The 21,005-nt window shown below is 42.0% G+C and overlaps 1 protein-coding gene across 5 annotated transcripts in view; it reads right to left on the bottom strand.

The window, feature by feature from the left end:
* The window catches only part of MLPH (melanophilin), a 398,235-nt gene that overhangs the window by 228,489 nt on the left and 148,741 nt on the right, over positions 1 to 21,005 (bottom strand). For all 5 annotated transcript variants that reach the window (XR_015308428.1, XR_015308425.1, XR_015308426.1 and 2 more), the window contains exon 3: positions 19,766 to 19,987. Coding sequence is in view for 1 of the 5 variants with exons in the window: in XM_086956304.1 (XP_086812430.1) it covers positions 19,766 to 19,987 (222 nt within the window). In the remaining 4 variants the exon portion in view is untranslated. The remainder of the gene's footprint in view (positions 1 to 19,765; positions 19,988 to 21,005) is intronic.

The following is a 21,005-nucleotide window of genomic DNA, read 5'->3' as shown; positions in this document are numbered from 1 at the left end:
GACAGGGTGCAAACCACTGCCATCTAAGATCCCATTTCTAACAGTAAGGTTCAATAAAGGTCAAGAATCTAGAGGTCTAATAAGAATGCAGTAAGCAGTTGGAGGACATCAGATGAAATCCTCAACCCTGCCTGCAGTCTTGCATAACAAACACATCACATGCTACTGCATACCAGCTGCTTAACATACACGAAATATTCCCTACATCCATTGCTGCATTAATCTTAAAAAAGTGGGACTGTTCTAGCAACCTACTAGTAGGTCTCCCCCAACTTCCATCTTCACCATCTCATAATGTTATAGATGTCACCATCAAGACTCTCTAAGACCTCCATGATATACCCATAATTCATGCTGTGCTCACCAAGTAGGATAGTAACTACCAAAAACAAGCTTTGTATAAACTGTTTGCCCTAGCCGTAAAACGAAGAACAGACTATCCCCTAACTACAGAACCATTATTCTACAGAACCATTATTCTCATTAGGTACGCATCGCCCCATAAATCTTCAGTCAGCAATCCATAGTCGTCTACTAACACCTGAACTAATAGTACTAGTCTTTCAACTTGTTTGGACCTCATCACTGAAATTCACTCCCTGCTTCCTGCACTTCGTCTCCTCTGTCTCCGTGAGGATTTGGGTGTATTGTATGGTATGGTTGTGTGGCCTTACTGTAGAATACATTTGCAAAAACTGTCTTGGGTCCAGTCAGGCTCGTTTGCACAACCTTAGGCTCAAACCTGGGTAGCTATGGCTTCGATCAGCAAGGCTTGAACAAAGGAACTAGTTAAAGCATTTAACAGTACCAAACATTGAAATTAGAAAGCCACACAAAATGAAAGAAATACAACTCCAATTAATAATAATAGATTATATATTTATGAATTGTTACAGTCCAGGATGATAAAAATCCACTGGTGGGTTCCAGTAATACAGATTTTTTTTTAAATCTTATTTTTTAAATCCAACCACAAACAAATCTTATTTTTTAAATCCAACCACAAACAAGCATTGGCAACCGTAAAGTTTGTAAACTTTTGAAAAGTTTATAAGAGTTAGACCAAATCGAACAGGGAGAAGGTCTGGAGAGCCAGTGGGTTTGTTTTGGACAGTTACCGGGCCACCAGAGCATTTTCCAGTCCAGCTCGAAACTTTACAGCACAACCGCCTTTGACTTCAATGCAGTGGTCTTGATACTGCGGATGCAGGAGATGAAGATGTTCAAGGATGCTCAAGGAGCTGTGTGGTCAATGCGGGTGTCTTTGTGGTTATTCCTCTGTCCATAGGTCAAGTAGCATGACTTTGGCCACAGAGGTTGGGGTCACTCGAAGTCCTCTTTGATAGCGTAGAAGCCCAGCAGCGGTTGGGCTACTGTTTTCGATCCACAGAGGTCCCAGTGATGTACTTTGGTTGGGGTTGGTGTTGGGTGACTGATCTGGACTCAAATGGCACTACTGGGTCCGACTGACTCAAATGCTACTTTTGGCCATTAAGGATTGTTTTCTTGGGATGCTCAGCGACAGCTGGTAACAAATATACCTTAGTGGCTACCAACTTGCCGATGTAGGCTACTTCAGTTGTTCTGATCCTGGTGCAGGTTCCAGAGGGTCAGTCCACTGTTCTTTTAAGTCACTCCTTTGGTCTTTGCATGAATTTTCCCTGTAGTATTCCCTATTGAATATTATGATGTCTCATCTGAGGGCGCAAGGCAAGGCATTCCTTGCAACGTGCATTAGTTGCATTGGAAATGTCCTGTGAGATGAAGATATTATGAGCAGACCAAATAAGACGGCGTTTGAGTTTAGCTTCCTTCAAGATACTCATTAGTTCAGTAAACTCCAGAAAGAGCATGATGATGCCACAAGGTTTCGTAGCGTTGGTGTTGAGGAATACTACATCCTTGTCTTTGCAAGATTAGCGGAAAAACTCAAACTTTTTCTTCAAAAACGTTCTAATTGGAGAGCCAGGGCGCATATTTGTTCCCAGAAAGTAACCTGGGGTAAGATGCAATCACTAATCAATGGACTACCAGATCCCCTTCCACTTGGTAACAACTCTCCAGCTATGTGCGGCATGTAGCAATTCCAGAGTGCACTATTCTGCCCCCTCTCAAGATGTCGGGACCCTACCTCGGGTGTCAGGAGCTTGGTAGGCCACCATAGAGGTGGCTATCTGTGGGCTAAACGCCCATGGGCAAACTGGCTTGGGCACTGGTCTCTTCTCTCTGTCCCTGTCTCCAGTCTATCTACCAGGATAAAGGGCAGACCCTGAGGAATGTGAATGCTATATGAAGCCTTCGATGCTTGCCGTTTGAGCTAACACCCTGAGTGGCTTCCTGTAAAGGGGAAGTAACATCTCGCCCTGTAGCAAGCTACTATTGTTCCTAAGCTTGGGAGTCGTTCACACAACTCCTCAGGTGGGCAGAATGCTGTCTGTTGGCCAGTGACTGTGTGAGGCCACTGGACAAACTGGGTCCAAAATGGAAACTTTCTAAAAGTTGCATTTCTTTAATAGTGACTTTAAGTTCAACCTGGGCATCGAGTCAGGTTTAATGCCACGATTAATTTGACACCTTGCTGTACCCAGCTAGGTAGTCCCATTCAGAGGTTAGCCGGGCTGAAGGGTCAGGCGGTAACCCTGCGTTAGCTAAATTTATAATAGCTCTTTCACTGCAAAACAAGATTTTAGAAGTGTTGCTGGTAAGACATATATAAAAATACATGTACCACTAAATATGATACCGCTCCTTGACTTAGGACTCTCCAGGCCCTCCTTAGGAGAGTCTTACATATATTACTAAGAAAATGGGGGCTTTGCCATTGGCAAAGTCGATTTAGCAATGTTACCACTGCTGTTTCAGTCTGCAGTGACAGGCTGGGACCATTTTGAGCATTGTCACACACAGGCTGGCACAAGCAGTGCTGCAGCGCTGGGTGGACACTCAGCCTTACACTTCCTGGGTACCATATACTAGGCACTAATAAGTAAGTCAGTCCTTGCCAATTGGGCATAGTCAATTCGACAAACACTTTGTAATGGGTTAGAACACTGGCACTAAGTTCTGATTAGCATGCGTCAGTGCACTCTCAGAGTAGGAATACCAGCAGCATCAGTCCAAAAATATCGGGTTGAACATGCAAAAAGATGCATTTCCTTACAGTCTGCACTTTTACGAATGCTCGAACAACACACCTTTTCAAAAAGAAACATTTGAATAATCCTTCATCACAATTCTCGTTTTTTCACTTCCCTTCGTCCCTGTAGCCATTTCCACATGCAAAACATGTCTCCATATAAATTGACACATTATAACACAGAATGAATTACTAAAATTAAGAATCAGTCTCTTCCATAACTCATAAGCTAACATTCCCTTGTTGCAATCACTTCCATTCACCTGAAGTTTCTTTTCAACCTTGTAAAGCCCCATACAGCAAAAAGTTGCAGAAAAAAATGTCAATCTGGGAACAGACACATGTCCATGCCTTTTCTTGTCTTTTGATAAATAGAAGTCTTTATTGGCTTTCTCCTTTGAGGCTTTGCCCATTAGCACAGCCCCGCCAATAAGAAATGCAATGTGGGCTTTATTTAGGTCGAGGCTAGGCATCATGTATGTGCTGCCTTCAAGGCCTGTACTAATCACTATACAGAGTGTAATCCCGCCTACTGCTTACTATTGGTTCACTCCTGTGTGTGTCTTATTTACTGGATCTTCATTGGCTGGTGCTTCCAAAACATTACTTCAGTTTTGTGATCAGGAGCAGCGGCCAACTACTGTTTCAGTACACTGTAGCTGTTTGTATGTACCTTAAGAGACTACTTCAACAAAGCAAAGTGTTGAAGCTTGAAAACATAACATGAGTGACTCAGGGACACACTTCACCCGACTTGTTTTAATTTTCTGTTATAATTGGGTTCTTGATGGCAGGTCAGAGGAGCGAGAGCAGTGCTTCATCTTGGCACAACACCACTCAGCCAAAGTGAGCCTCAGTCCACCACAAAATCGCCGTACCATATTAACACTCAGCAGCATACCACAACACCACCATGTAGAATTGCCTCGGATTTGCTGAATTTCTCCACGCATAATATTTGCAGGTTTTGCCATGCTATTCAATAAGGACACAACTGCCAGTGCCAAGTACTTACACAGATCGTCCATGATTTTAGCATAATGCTCGTTTTTCGTGCTATAATCTTTTAACGGATGTCAGTCTGTAATGTCAGTACATGCGGTTGATATAAAAACAAGTCCTATCACCAAATAATAGGCTGTGTGTTTTTTGCCGTGTGTTCTCATTTTGTAGGCTGTCCCTGTTTTATTCTTTTTCTTTGGCTAGTTGGACCTCTTTCCATATCGTACCGTATGCTAGCTCCGCATCGGAAAAGAGGGTAGTGTTGCTGGATCTCTCATGCGGGCACTAGGAGATCCTGAAGCACGCAATATCGTTGGTGCAGCTTGGCAAGAAATATGCTCTTAGAAATAAAGGTATTTGGGGGGAGTGACTTGGACGCCGAAGGGAAATGGCGGATCCAGCGTGAGCTCCGCTTTCAAGCGGGACTCGTATTCGTCTTTCGAGCTTTTTTTGCCGCTTTCTACCCTAAGTGTTGGGAATCGAGGTCGGAGCATGCGGTGAGACAATGGAACGCATTGAGACCGCTTTCTTGCCTGCAATTCCTCGTTTCGGAATGCAGTCTTTTTTTTCGCATCTGAGACGCGGGCGGCGGCCATGTTAGGTCGCAACGCTCCCGTCTCCTCATCGACCCGTTTTTTTTTTATTTTTCTCTCTGCTATTCAGTTAGTATAAGGAACTTTAAAATTGCCAACCTGTTTTATGGACTATTGTTGACAAAATGATTTTGAATGGCAGTGGTGCCTAGTCCTGCATGTAACTTCAGGGAGTGCCTCCACATGTTTATCAGGACACGATTTCACTACTGACAGGCTTTTTTTTTTATTTGATGGAGTGTCATAATCGGTTTGTTGGGCAGGTGCAACGATTCATGTATGCACTGTTTCTGATTTCACTCCCCCTAAGCCTATCTCATATTTATGGCAATACTTCTTATATTGGTGATGTGGGTGGCTGCCATTTTTGGTCGCTGAGCTCATGTCTCCGTGCTCTTTTATTGCTTTGCCATTACTATTACATCATTGATGCAATACTCATATCTCTGCACTAGTCAAGGTCTCAGCCTTGTGTTTTCCAGTACCAAGTGCCTCTTCCCGACTGCTAATTTGATCCACTTGTGCTTATCTTTTCTTACGCTAATGCTGAAAGAAGAAACCTCTATCATTGCTGTTTTTCCTTTCTGAGGCACTGTTAATTGTTCATTTCCAGCTCCTATCTACTTATATCCACACTTCAAGCTCTACTCCCATTGGATTCTGTATTGACTTACCTACTCAATTGTCTTTTTTTTGTAATTCCTTCACGTTTTAATGGCCAACGATTCCCACTCTGCCAGATCATCTGTAACAGGCACTAAACCAAAGAGACATAAAAATGTCCCACCGTCTTCTATTCACTTCTCTCAGAACACTGTTCTGGATTCTATCTTAGATGAAGTTCGGGGGACGGAGGGAGAGGGCGGTGGCGCTCAAGATGGCGGGCGGCACCTCGCCTTGGACTCCACCGACTGCGGCCGCCGCTGGGAGGTAGGATTGCGACCTGCGCTCCCCCGGCCTGGCTAGACTCTAGCTGACTGTCCCGAAAGCTGACGAGAGATAGCACCATCTAGCCCTACCTTGATGGCGACCCTCACCGAGGGAATCCTCCCAGCGCCTGCCTGACTCCAAGATGGCGGCCGGCGGCGACTTTCGGATGGCGATCGCCGCTTCCTCTGGCTCGCCCCAACTTCTCCCCGGCCTCTTGTCTAGCCCCGATTTCCGCGCCTGATTCCAGGTTGTCCCCCAGGGGGGGACTATGCTCTTTCAACATTGCCGACAGGGCCCAGCAATACCTGCCTGACCTGCCTTCAGCCCCGAACAGCCTTCGGTAGAGGAACTTCCGAGGGGTGGGCCGTGCTTTGGGGGACCCTGGCCCTCACGCCCCGCAACGCCAGTGACTACTTCTGTTTGGCACAGGTCTCCTGATCCGATCCACTACCCCTGTCGGGCGGCTGCTGCGCGTGGTTGTGTCCGGTCCCCGATACACTGCGAGGACAGTGCCTCTGGATTGTTTTGGTTTTCACTGGAACTTGTTATGTCCCGGCTGCTGTGGCAGCGCCCCACGGCCAACGCGTGACCGCACCAACACCTTCACCACCTTGCGCACTCTCACGCCCACCGAGCCGGATGACCGCAAGCTCTCCAAGATGGCGATGCGCCTGCGGCTGGCCTCCAACTCCATCTCCCACCTGGGCTCCCACCTTCTCTCCTGGACTTCTTGACTTTTGTGCTATCCTGACTGACACTTTGCTGCTGTTTTCGGACAGTTTTCTCGGGACTCTAGCCCTCCTCCCACTCCCTCGTCCTTTAAATCTTTTCCCCGTGGATGATCCTCATATGCTTCCTCCCTTTTCTGCTTCCCCTTCCCTCCATACCCTTGCATCCCACCCACCCTCCCTCTGTGCTGTGACTGCATCCACACTTATGGAACTCTGCTCTTTGACTTATTGTAATAACTCTAATCATTGGTATTTGCTTTAGTCCTTGCACCATATACCATTTCTATGCGACTCTTAGAGTATACCCAGTCATATCCCCTCCCTATGTTTATAGAGATAACTCTAATCACTAGTGTATGCAGTAGACCTTTGTACTCTCTACCATTCCTATGTGACCCTTAGAGTATATCCCGTCATATCCCTTCCTATGTATATAGAGATAACTCTAATGACTAGTCTCCTATGTGACTTTTAGAGTATATCCATGTGAATCCCTTCCCTATGTATATAGAGATAACTTTAACGACTCGTCGCCTATGTGACTGTTAGAGTATATCCATGTGTATCCCTTTCCCCTCTATATAGAGATAACTCTAATCACTAGAACATGCCGTAGTCCGCATTGCTCTCTACCATTCCTATGTGACTTTTAGAGTATATCCAGTCTTACCCCTTCCCTATGTATATAGAGATAACTCTAAGCACTAGTTTATGCAGGAGTCCGCTGTGCTCTCTACCTTTCCTATGTGACTCTTAGAGTATATCCATGTGTATCCCCTCCCTAAGTAGATAGAGATATCACTAGTATATGCCTAGAATTTATCCATTTGTATCTCCTGCGTGTGTAACTTTATCTCTTGTACATTTGCAATTTTTTCTGTTTGTACCTTTTAATAACGTATTTAATCCTAAGTCCGTATGTTTTCAACCCGGTTCTTATGTAAGTCAAAAATTTGCAAATTCTTTTGTCCGCTTGTAACCTTCAGTCCTTATGTTTGAAATTGGGTCCTATGCAAAGTGCTCTGATATAAAATCGCACAAATAAAATAAATAAATAAAATAAAATAAATGTATGTCTGCAACAAATGAAAAGCTAAAACAAATTGAGGAGCGATGAATTGTTATGGAGGGCAAAGTATTACAACTGGAATAACGTGTTACTGACCTACAGGACTTATCTACAAAGATACCAATACTAGAGCAAGAAATTCATAAACTGAAAATCCACACAGAAGACCTTGAAAATCGAAATCTTAGAAATAACTTACGCCTTTATGACCTTCCGGAAAATGTTGAAGGGTCAAATATGGTACTGTTTCTTCGGAAATTCCTTCCAGAGCTTTTAGGTCTTCCGTCCTCAACCACTCCACTCAACATACAAAGAGCACATCGCTTAGGGCGCCTCAACACCAACGCTATGAAACCTTGTGGCATCATCATGAGTTTACTGAACTAATGAGTATCTTGAAGGCAGCTAAACTCAAACGCCGTCTTATTTGGTCTGGTCATAATATCTTCATCTTACAGGACATTTCCAATTCAACTAATGCACGTCGTAAGGAATTCCTTGCCTTGCACCCTCAGATGAGACATCTTAATATTCAATACGGAATACTACATCCTTGTCTTTGCAAGATTACACATAATGGGCGTTCACGTACTTTTGATGATCCGGAAAGACTCAAACTTTTTCTTCAGAAGCTTTCTTCCAGTGGAATGGATACTAACACTTGATTTCTTCTTTCTCTCTCTAGCCTTTCCGGATTGCCTCTTCCAACTCATTTGTTATGTTTTCCTTACTTTTCTCTGACATGAATTGCTTCCTTCTCTTTTTGTTTCTCATTTGTATGAGGTTCTCTATCTACTATCTTCTTATTCTTATTTCTGAGGTCCGCATTCCACTGCGTCACTATGTACCCTCTCCATTGTTTTCCTCTTTTCTTACAGATCTGGTTGTTTTGCCTTGATCTGTTTGTTTGTTTCTTTCCTTTCTTTCTTTTCTGTGTTCAATTCTTTTCCTCATCTCTTTTCCTCCCCTTTTTTCTTTCTTCAATCTTTTTATCTTTTCCTACCTGCTCGTTGCTTATTCTTGAGCTGTTCACTTTACTCAATTTGATGTCTGTATATAATGGTACTGTGTGTTTTATTGCGATGTTCACTGTATATGCATCTCATGTGTGTTGTTTTATTTTTTGTAGCTGTACTCCTTCTGTGTATCACATCCACTTGTGTCTTACCCTCCTATATGTGTAAGTTTGTCACGTGGAAAGTTCGGGTCTTGGACACCCCATCAAAAGACAAAAGGTATTATCTAATTTATCCAAGCTTAATTCTCAGGTTTCTTTTCTCCAAGAAACTCATTGTACTGATGCAGAATCACTTAAGTTGAAAAGGCATTGGGTGGGGCAAATTGTTTACTCTCCTGCATCTAGCAAAAAAGGTGGTATTTCCATATTATTTCATAAGTCATTATCTATACAAATTTTGTCTACGCAGAGTGAAGATGATGGACGATGGGTAATGGCAAAGGCTGTTATACATAACAAGACTCTAGTCTTGTTGAATATCTATGGCCCTGTTAAACCAGATCCACAGTTTTGGAATAACATTACAATTTTAATTTCTTCCATAGATTGTCCCAATATTGTTGTTGCTGGTGATTTCAACCAATGGATGGACCCTTTTTCCGATAGATTATCTAAGTGTAAGTTTACCCCTGATAAATCTCATAAAACATTTCAATCGGCCATTACCTCTCGTCCACTTTATGATGTTTGGAAGACATGTAATCCTGACTCACTTGAATATACTTTTTTTTCCAAAATGCATCAAACTCGTTCTAGGATTGATTATGTTCTAGTTAGTAAGCCTCTGCTCCCTTCTATTCAATCCTCAGAAATTGGGTCAATTTTTTTCTCTGATCATGCTCCCGTCCATGCTGTACTTGATCTCTCACTCACTCCCCTTCATTTTAGCTGCTGGAAATTAATGTTTTTTATTATCTGACACTGTTTATATTAAGGAAGCCACCATTTTTATTACAGAATTTTTTCTCTTTAATAATCCATTGGACACCTCTGTTTCTAATAATTGGGATGCCTTCAAAGCCTCTTTTCGTGCCTTCACTATTTTGTATGTCTCGAATAAAAAGAAGGCCATGCAGAAAAAATATACTGACCAGCTACAACATCTCAAATCACTAGAACATACTTACTTCACTTCCAAATCTCCTTCTACTCTCCTTTAATTAATTAAGGCCAAATCTAACTCAATAAATTAGCAACGATTGAAGCTTGTAATGTTCTTCTCCAAATATCATGGTGGTCAAAATAAAGCAGGTAAAATGCTTGCCAATTATTTGAAAATAAATCTGAACGTAAAAATATCGATCCCATCTTTAATGAATCTACTAAAAAAATGGTGTAGTCAGATGAAGATATTGCAGAGGTTTTTCATGAGTATTATATCTCTCTTTATTCTGAGGACACATTTCCCTCTAATCAAAATTTAGATACCTTTTTCTCTAGCCACCCTTCCCCCTGTCTCTTCCTGATGAGTTTGATGCATTGGAGAAGGAGGTCACTTCACAGGAGATAATGAATGCTATTAAATCTTTAAAAAAATGCAAAGCCCCTGGTCCTGATGGTCTACCTGTTGAATACTATGCTACTTTTGCTTCCATTTTTGTCCCTCACCTTTTAATACTTTTTAATTCTTTTGTTAAGGATGCCAAAGCCTCTGGCTCTTTTATGGATGCCTTAATTATCATCATCCCCAAACCAGACAAAGACCATTCTCAATGTAAAAATGTCCGTCCTATATCTTTAATCAATTATGATTGTAAAATATTTGCCAACATTCTTGCAACAAGACTTGAATTACTTATTCCTTTATTGGTCAAAACTGACCAAGTTGGATTTGTGAAGGGTAGATTAGCATCAGATAATGCACAAATGTTTGCAAATATTATTTCTCATGCTAAAAAATAAAAATTTCCCCTTGCAGCGTTGTCACTGGATGGCAAAAAGGCATTTGGTCGCATTAATTGGAAATTTATGTTTCAAACTCTTCAATGGTTTGGTTTTGGCCCCACTTGTTACTCTTATATTAAATTATTATATTCCGGTCCTCGAGCTAGTATTTTTGTTAATAATCATTTTTCGAAATTTTTTTTCGTTATCCAGAGGTACAAGACAGGGTTGCCCGCTCTCACCTTTACTTTTTGTTTTATGCCTTGAGCAATTCCTGGAGCGTCTCCGTAGTAACTCAAATATCTCTGATTTTATTCATATTTGCATTGAAACTAAAGTATCTGCTTATGCAGATGATATGTTAATTTACATGTCAAACCCTACTGAATCTCTCCCGCCTTTTATGGAAGTAGTCCATTTATCCTCCAGCATTTCCGGTTATAAATTAAACCTCTCAAAGACAGACGTTTTACCCTTAAACTCCATATGTTATCAGTTTATGTTTGATGATACTAATTTTACTTGGTGTCCTTCAAAAATGAAATATCTTGTTATTTGGTTTTCCACCTCATTGCATGCTACACTTAAATTTACATTTAACACGTTACTCACTAACATTCAATCACTTCTTCACACATGGTCCCCCATATATCTTTCCTGGTGGGGTAGGTTAGATACCATTAAAATGATGATTGTTCCTCATGTTCTCTACACAATATCTATGTTATCTTTTCGAATTCCCATCTCCTTTTTCTCAAAATTAACTCCACCTGCATACATTTTTTGTGGAACAAGAAATATCCGCGTATTGCTCTTACTAGGCTTATTCATTCTAAATCTGAGGGTGGTGTTCGTTTTCCAGATTTTAGAGCATATCATTCAGCTTTCCTAATCAAGCAAGCCTTTTTTTTATCCCATGATTTTGCTGACACCCCTGTTCCCAGATGGATTGTTTTTGAACGCTCCTTACTTAAGGACTTTTCTTTTCAGAATGTACTTTTTATGTCCAACTGCAATTTTCATGTCAAATAATCCTATTTTAAAATATTCCCAGAGTTTATTATATAATACATTTTCTAATGGTTTTACTCCCTTTCAATGTTTTTTATCCTCCACAATTTGGTATAACAAATATCTTAAATATAAAGGTAAATCATTTTACTACAAATTATGGAAAGAGAATGGAATAATTTTTGTCTACCAATTGGTTTCTCAAACTTCTGTTATTCCTTTTTCTACTTTACAAGTACAATACCATTTACCTGACCCCTGTATTCAAGTATATATTATCATTTCCAGTGCCTTACAATCACAATTAAATACTGTTGACCTTCCAGCTATTACACCTTCTCTTACTCCATCTTCTAACCAATATATTTTATTTCCCACACACAGACCTAAAGCTGCTCTTGTATATAAGTTATTGTTAATAAATGTTACTAAGAGACCTAAATCCCCTACTGAAATTGCATGGGAAACTGGCATCCATTTCTTTTCCCATTATAATTTGGGATAAATTGTGGTCTAAGTTATTTAAAGTCTCTGCTGCTGCTCGTAGTACCCAATCTTTATATTTTATTTATAATAGAGTTATTATCACTCCTGTTGGTATTTCTAAGTTTTCTCCCTCTTCATCTCCTTTATGCTGGTCTTGTTCTAATGATACTGGCACATTGAAGCATCAACTTTATGATTGCTCTAATGTTTTTATGTTTTGGAAATCTGTTTGGTCTATATGCATGAACATTTTTAAGTGTGATCTTACATTATCAATACAAAATGTATTTCTAGGTTCTTCTTCACCTGATGTTGTTGACTCATCTTCTGTTATCATGTTATTTGATCTTTTTATTGCATTAGCTTTCAAAGTTATCTTATCATCCTGGAAAGATAGTTCTAAATTATCTTCATTAACATGGTGGAATTTTATTTGTGACGAACATAGAATAGCTACTGTTTCCTCCATCTCTATCTCACAAAAAATTAAATCTGATCTTCTTTGGTTTCCCTTTTCATCATATCTCTCTACTCATATTTCTGTACACTAATTCCTACTTCTTTCTTTCCTTTCTTTTTTTTCTGCTAAATTTTTGGAACTTTCATACCCTTCGGTTTCTTCTTCTTTCTTTTCTATCTTTCCTTTCTCTATCTTTTTCTTTTCTCCCTCTTACCTCCCTAATGTTATGCTTATATTAAACCATTATAATATTTCTTTTACCTATGTTTTATAATATGCTATGTACATTATGACTATTTCATATTATTGTCTTTATTTTCTCTTGTATTTCTTATCCTTGAAAATCCAATAAAAACTTTTTAAACAGAAAAAAAAGAAATAAAGGTATTTCAATGCACTAAAAAACCTTTATTCACACCACTTGCACGTTGTTTTAGTAAATAACTAATGCTATGCTCTAAGGAAAATAACATTTAAAATGCATTTTACAGAATTGGTCAACAGTTCTTTTGAATAATAGACATAGAATAGAAGTTTGTTTCCCATTGTCCTTGCCTCATTATCCAAAGACAACAAATGAAGGAGTGTATTGCTCCTCGCCTGACATCGTTGCTATAAATCATAAACCTGAAAGTCGGGGGGGGGGGAGGGGGGGCTGTGCAGTAATTTCTAGCCTTTGACCCCTCAGGTCTGCAGTCCACCACACACAGCTGCTAAATGGCAGCAAAGCCGTATCGATATAAGCACAATACTCTGTCGTAGTTCTATGTTATAATCAGAGGGCCGTAAATGCCCACTTCTAGGTACATCAATCTTTTCCTAATGGTGTAGATCTGTCTCTTACCCCTGCACATCATACAGGCCAGATTGGAATCACCTTTAATATAACTAAGTGTTTTGGCAGTCGCCGCTATGATCTGGAGTGGATTTGTCCACCCTACAGGGATAATACTGCAAAAAGTAGAGTGCAGGGGAGCATGTGTGCATCCTGGCTTGGATTTTGATTTTATTTTCACGCACATTTTTTTTTAAGTCGGCCAAGGTCAAATGTGTAAATTAAACTTCGCTCTTCATAGTATTTCACCACACTGTGGCACAAGAACATTGATTTCAAATACTTCTTCTTTCACGTGTCATGCTGCAAATAAAACATACCAAAGGAACAAGCGCTGTATATGCCAAGCACAGATCATTCTGTACTCATGAACTTGGCTAATTAGCCACTCATCAGATTAAGGGAAATTGCTTAATCCTACATTTACCAGCAACTTTTTTGAACAGCGCACAAATCAATCCAAATATATATATCGATATATATATATATATATATATATATATATATATATATATAGTCTACTAAAAATAGGCAGGCAGGGTCACCTTTACAATTATGTAACGACAGCGCATTCATCCAATCCACACCACAGAATTCCACATCATGCCACAAAATTCAACAGCACACCACATAATTAAATTACACTACATTTCACTGAATCCAAAATACCAATCCAGTAAAGTACACTCATTAACACACAATCCCACAACACATAATTCCAGTGCACTCAATACTATATAATTATTATCCACATAATTCCACTGCACACCATGACACATAATTTCCACTCAAATACACTACACACCACACAATTTCACTGCACACAATTCCACAACTAAAAGAAATTGTCATTTACAATCCCAATAGCTCTAACGCTCGGAAATGTGAGACCTAATACATTGAAAAGGCTTTTTTTTTTGTCTAAGTCAGTGCTTTATCTTCTCTACGGACAGTGCCCTTCACTCCTCCGGGGTTGCTAGTTGACAGAGGCTGAGGAGTGCTTCAAATATCTGGGAATATGGGTTTCCAAAGATCTCTCCAAATTCTATGACCACAATCTTCGGCCGCGACTGATACGTCTCAAGTCTGATGTTCAGCATTGGAAGTTGCTGCTCTTGACTCTCGTGGTACGTGCAGCCTTATTTAAGATGATGTATCTTCCCCGATTTTTGTACGCACTGCAGAACACCCCACTTCCAGTTTCTGCTTCATACTTTAAAGAACTTGATAGTGTTGTTCGTGATTTGCTGTAAGAGGGTAAACCCCCCCTGTTTTGCCACACACTAGGTTGGTTTGATGGTGGTATCGGACTGCCGGACGTCAAAAGGTATTATTGGGCCTCGCAGCCCGCTGCCATCAACCAATACCAATATAGACCGCAATACGACCCGGCTTTTCGGATCGACAGATGGCTTCTCCCGGGAGGTGGTTTTGAAAGTGCGTTGTACGTACGGTCTCTGAATCCCGCTCTATCCGGCCCGACTCGACATGCCCTGCAGGTGTGGAAAGATGCAAATTGGAGCCTGGGCTGGGAAGGCACACTCACCCAAGTCACGCCGCTCTGGCTTTGTGATCAGTTGGGTAGGCTGTTTCGCTATAAGGGCTTTGATAAATGGGATCTCATCTGGATCTCCAGGGTTGGTGATCTCTGGAAATCGGGTGCAGTCATACCCTTTTCCAAATTTCAGCAGAGTTACGAGATGGCAAAAACAGAATATTTCCGGTATCAACAGATTAGACACGCCCTGTTCGCAGCTCTCCCAATGGGTACCGTCTTGCCTAACTCCTCCCCCTTGAGGATAGGATCCTAGAAGGCGACCTGCCGGAAAAGGCTATATCTCTTATTTATAAAAACATATTCCCTGACTCGTCTGAGAGGTAAATGGGACCACAACATGGCCGGTCTGGACGACGAGTCGTGGGCTGGAGTGGGTTCTCCCCGTGAGGTTGCAATCTCCTCCCAACTCCATTTGGTCCAATTAAAGATTTTCCACAGGGTGTATTTGTCAGGGACCTCACTGGTCCATATGGGGTATACCCAAGATTGTGGTTGTGGCAGACTGTGTGGGCAGGAGGGCACCTTCATTCATATTCTCTGGGAGTTTGCCGGGATTCAGAAGCACTGGGGGAACGTGGTGCTCATGATTGAAGAGGTATTGGGGAAACAGGTGTAGTGTAACATTAAATTGGTGCTATTGAACATTTGGGATCCCACTGATCTGACTGCCAAGGAGAGAATCTGGGCCACTCTGGGATTCATGGTGGCCAAACAAAATATTGCACGACTGTGGCGAGCCCTGAGACCACCGACGATCGCTGACTGGGCTAACGATATGGACTGGAGTATGGTAACGGAAAAGCCCAAATACGAATCCCGTGGGTGTCTGGCAAAATGGTCACAAATATGAGGGGGCATAGCATTCTTATCGGGGAGACATCTGTGAGTCGCCCAGAGTTGGGGGGTATAGTGATGCTGTGCATTAGCTACATATTATCGTTGATATTGGTCCTATGTCAACGGGTCTACTTCCGTATGGATGTACTACCTGCAAGTATGTTATTAGTCACCTGTGAAATCTCGTATTGTAACTATGGCATGCCTTTTTTCAATCAAAAGAGTTAAAATAAAAAAAATGCTTGTTTTTATAGGGCTAGTCATAGTTCACTCACACTCAGTTCTGTGATCTACATGATTCTTTGCCATAGGTACATGAACCCTCCACACTACTTTACGATGAGTCAAAACTACCCCTAGCCAAGACAACAGCTCCCCCCGCCCCTCTACCAAAGTCAACATCGTGTGCAGCTGCAACGGTCGCACTGCCCTTAAAGCCAGTCCTGCTCCCAGCAATGGGGCAGGACAAGCATTTGGAGAAATGGGGTCAGAGCTAACGACATAGCCATTACATGAAGGAAAAGTTCCATGGAAGTGGTGGGGTGTGATACTTCTCCCAAATTCCAACAAGCAAAACAAGTTAACAGATTTTTTGTAGATGACTTAAGGGAGAGTAGACGTCTCTTCTGAAAATTCTTTGAACTTATTGGGGTCAAATTTGCTAAAAGGCTGCAGACCCTTATAGGGATAGGGCATTCATGAAATATTTCAGTACTTTCATGGTGCACCAAGGAAACCTCATTTCTAGGAGTAGATTTATTTTATATGTCTTGCCTAGACTGTGCTTGCGTTGTCTCTTCGAGAAATACTGTATTCAGAATATGGGCTTTAATATCTGCCTATCTTCCTCCCATGTTTTTAATTGGCTCCTTTAACTGTCTTTTGGAAATGCTTCTTTTTCTTTGGTTCATGTCTTTAGTAGTCCCTCCTTTTCTACTGTTGTAACCTCCCATGAGAACTTCCCATATTACATGTGACTTTACTCTGTACATTTTATTTACAGTTTCAAAGCACTTTTGTTAATGACTTTTTCGTCACAGGCCTGACAGCTAGAAATTCCCCAATGCTCATCAGATGCTTCCTACAGTGCCAATTCCTTCACTTTCCCCTCCTGCATTGGCTTTAGAGCTAACAAACACACAGGGCATTTGCATCTCATACAATGCTTTCTCAGGGCCCCTCTTCCATGCACTTCCCCCTCCTGCTTGTTCTCCTGCATGGTTTGTTCAGCAATCGTGTAAATGTACATAGTCAACATAGGGTGACCAACCGTCCGTAAATTTCACGGACCGTCCGTCATTTTAGTATGATGTCTGTAAGGCGTCCGTAATTTGGGGATCTCAAATTAGGGACGCCTACAGACATCATACTAAAATCGAAATAGGAAATTTCAGTAAGGAATGCTGTTTCCCATGGTAGGGGGCCCGTGAGTTTAACAGATTTCGCTCAGGCCTCTCGCTCGTATCTTTTAATCTGTAGAGGCTGCCTGCAGCCGCCCCTCCTGTACCTTGTGCAGACTGTGGACTGGCCCATCATCATTCTGAGATTGCAGCTGATTAGCACTTAAGAATGACAATGGGCCCAATTGTAGTGACAGCATGTGGCGTGCCTTCTCCTGCATGGGACTAGTGCAAAGCATTCTGCTTTTGTCTTGGCGCCATGCTGGAGAAAATAAAATAACTAACACGCTGTTAGTTATTTTATTTTTTCCAGCATGGCGCCAAGACCAAAGCAGAATGCTTTGCACTAGTCCCATACAGGAGAAGGCACACCACACTGTACATTTAAAAGACAGATTTAAACAAACAAATAAAAAATACTAATTATTAATGTTTATTCTTACTAGCACAAATCTTGGTTGCAGAAAGGGCCCAATGTCGCTTTGGAAAGCTGCTCGCATACTTAAACACTGTGAAGTGCACCATTGGCTCACACTTATATAAATTTATTTTGACTTGTATTTATTTTGGTTGTTTATTTACTTATATATTATTGTGCGACCTCCTCTGATATGTCTGTAAAACTTATGTTTTGTCCCAAATTTTTGTCCTGAATTTTGACCTTCTGTCCTGAATATTTGTCCTGAATTTTGACCCTTTGTCCTGAATTTTTACACTGACCGTCCTGAATTTGCACCCATGCCTGTCGGTAACCCTAATTCAACCATTGTTTAGTTATATTTATAATGACTTTACATTTATTTTTTACCATTGGCATGTTTTTTTGTACATTCCATGCCGAGGCTCAAACCCGGTTCACTAGGCCCAAAGTCGGCAGCTCTGTTTGTAACTACAGATCGCTAAGGGTGTTCTGTTTCTATCAGGCGCATTAAGCCACGCCCAGTGCCCTGGCAAAGCGCCCGCTTCACTGACCCTGCGCTTGCATTTCTTTATTATAATCAGTGTGACTGCCGCCACGCTTTATCTTTAAGTTCTGTTCCACATTAAGATCCTCTTCAGACTCACTGGTCTACCCACGTTATATGTCTTAAAGCTTTAATAACACCATTGTGGGCAGCATGACTGTGTGCTCTTTACGATTTAATTAAATCCTTGTGTGCAGCATGACTGTTTAATTTCCCCTCTTTTCTTTCACTCATTCCCCGGGGTGCCTGGCTCCTCTTCCTCTCCTGATTAGGCTCGGTCTAGCTCTCGACCGTCACATCACACCACTTAACGTCTGGTTTTGCTCCCCGGCCTGCAATCATAAGTCATACTGCTTTCGGCAGTGACTCCCTGCACGCCTGATGACCGGGCCAATGCACCCTCTAATCGAGGATCAGTTGCCTTCAACCTGGTAAGCCCTTCCCCACACAACTGCACTGCTCCTGTTCTCCCCTTTTTAACCTCCTTACACAACTACACTACCATAGATCTCCCTGGGAGTACTCTCCTATGTTCCAAGAGCCCCAGGCATGCATTCTTCATGCTTCTTCAGACTCTTCGCACTGCGTACATCATCATCACCGCCCCACAGGACTGCACCACCAGCAGTCAGATTATGGTGCTGAAGTCTGTAGGTACCTTGCTCGCTCTCCCAGGGTTTGTGAGCCCCTTGCGTTATTGACTCTTGGCGCTAGATATCAGATGGATTAATATCACCCAATGCGACTACGCATGCACTGGTTGGATTATGGTGCCACTGGCATCAGATACCTTGTTCACTCTCCAGGGATTTACTTCTCCCCTCAATTGGGACCTGAATTTTCTATGAAATTTCTACAGCTCCTTCGCCAGCACTTTGGCTCTCCAGATCTGTGCTTGGCTTACCCCTCTTAGCTTTCCTACAGCCTCCCTTGGGCCATTCCTCACTCAATTTCTTCCCTCTTTTCCTTTTTTTTCCACATAAAGATACGGTTGGATTCGGGGAGATTTAGCCCCCGATGTCCTCCTTCCACACCCCTAATTGCATTTATTGCACAGGACACCAATATTCGACAGGGATCACTTTCCTTCCTCTCTAAGCAGGTAAACTGGTGCTCCATGGTTGACACAAGGCTTTCTTCCAGTGATTTTTGCTTTAAATAATTTCTCCCTTGTTTGAATAGCCTAACTTTTTGGCATGACTTTGTCCCCTTGGACAAATATTGGGCATCCCATACGCGGGAGGTCTTCAGGGACGAAAGGGTTACAGTTCCTGCAGATCTTTTAATTAGTTTTAATGTATGCAGGGGTCACTAGTATCACTCTTATCATACTTTTATCCTGCTTACTGCTCCAAGAGACCCCCGAATCTTGCAGTTTTTAGCCCTGCCTCTAAGAGGAGGAATGTCTGGCAAATACTTTTTGATGTCTGAACAATAAGTGTAAAAGCGTTAAGATAACCATGTTGTTCCTGCTTACATTTTACATGCTTTACTTAATCTTGCATTCCCTATGAGTGTTTGCTTTTCCCAGGATGTTGTTACTGTTTATTTTTCAGGCAGCATATCACTCTTGTCTCCCCTCCCTCATAAACTATTTCCCATTTTCTAGTTCTCCAGCACCACGAGGACATACAAATGATAATAATGCTATGCAAATATGATCACTCCACTGCAAATAAAAAAACAAAAGTAAAAAATATAGTCATTTCCAATGCCAAGAGCTGTAACTTTCACAAATGCGAGACCGATTGCATTATAAATGCTTGTTGCTGATTATGATGGATTCTTCAACATGTCAGATCAGGGCACATGCACCCAAGTCCCCTCTCTACAGCCACAGGTCCCATTACCTGGTAACGCGGCAGGCATCGCAGACCCAGCCCTGCTCTTTCTTGTTGTATCGGCTGCAGTTCTTGCAGGAGTAGAAGTGACAGTCCAGGCACTGGCGCTTGCTGTTCACCAGGAACCGGAAGGGCTGAAGGCAGTGCACGCAGTGCGTCTCGTTCAGGTGGGACTGATTGGAGATGAGCTCTCGCTTGGTGCTCTCCTTCTCCACCTTTCCTTTCAGATCTCTGAGGAAATAAACAAAAGACTGTGAGACACCTTAGAAAGCGTGTCAAGGTAAGCAGTGCTTTCAATAGGAAGGTACTGAAAGATACTGAGGGCCTTATTTAGAGTTTCACAAACGCATTATAGTCTATGGCACTTATAATGAAGCAGACAGGATATCCGCCACGTTTTGAGGGAGTATACTGTCCGCCAAACTCTAAATAAGGCCCCAAAAATCTGCACTTGATTCTTTTGAAAGCGAGAGTACCAGCACTTTTGCACAATAAACACAGCCCCACTCATGTACATCATAGTAGAAAAGGCCACTTTATTTAGGACAGTTGAAGTTTACCCAATCGCATAACTATATTTAGTATGACATCATGAAATAAATTGCATTTTCCTCAAAATCCCCCAAACTTTATTCCAATAATTCAATCAAAACTTCATATAAAACACCCCATGTCATTGTAAACCCCAACTTCTAACTTCCCCCACCCCCGCGTTTAGACATTTCCCCCCCACCCCTAGGAGTGGGTAAGACCGCTACTGACTTAAACCCCCCCCCCCCCTCCTCCCCTCCTCCCCTCCCCCAACCAAAAATTCTATAAATGACAACAGGAAAAATTGGGAAACTTCAATGCCGTCCTAGTGTGGCAAGCAACAGTACTCGTTTTTTTTACCTCGGAGGGAGGGAAGGTGGGACAACGTGAAAAAAACAACGACGACACACCCCGGGCACCTCTGCAGCAGTTGTCCTCCCGCTAGCCTGCTTTAGAATGCCGCCTGAATCCCTTCCCCTGCCTAATTGCCCACACCTGCCCCTCGCGCGGGAGCTTCATTTGCGCCAAATAGCCGAGGTGGAGACCCGGCACGCGCCCTACTTCACCTGGGTTCCCATACAGCACTGTGCAATACTTTTAATGGGCGATTACCAACACTTCTTCGATTTGACAGCAAAAGTACCTCTACTTCACATCACTTGGCCAATACTTTTACTGATACTTCTCAGTAACAAATGTATTCTTTGTCAGTGAGACG

This window comes from Lissotriton vulgaris, chromosome 2_1 (genome assembly GCF_964263255.1).
Source record: "Lissotriton vulgaris chromosome 2_1, aLisVul1.2, whole genome shotgun sequence".
NCBI lineage: Eukaryota > Metazoa > Chordata > Amphibia > Caudata > Salamandridae > Lissotriton > Lissotriton vulgaris.
This window is presented reverse-complemented; position numbering and strand designations above follow the sequence as displayed.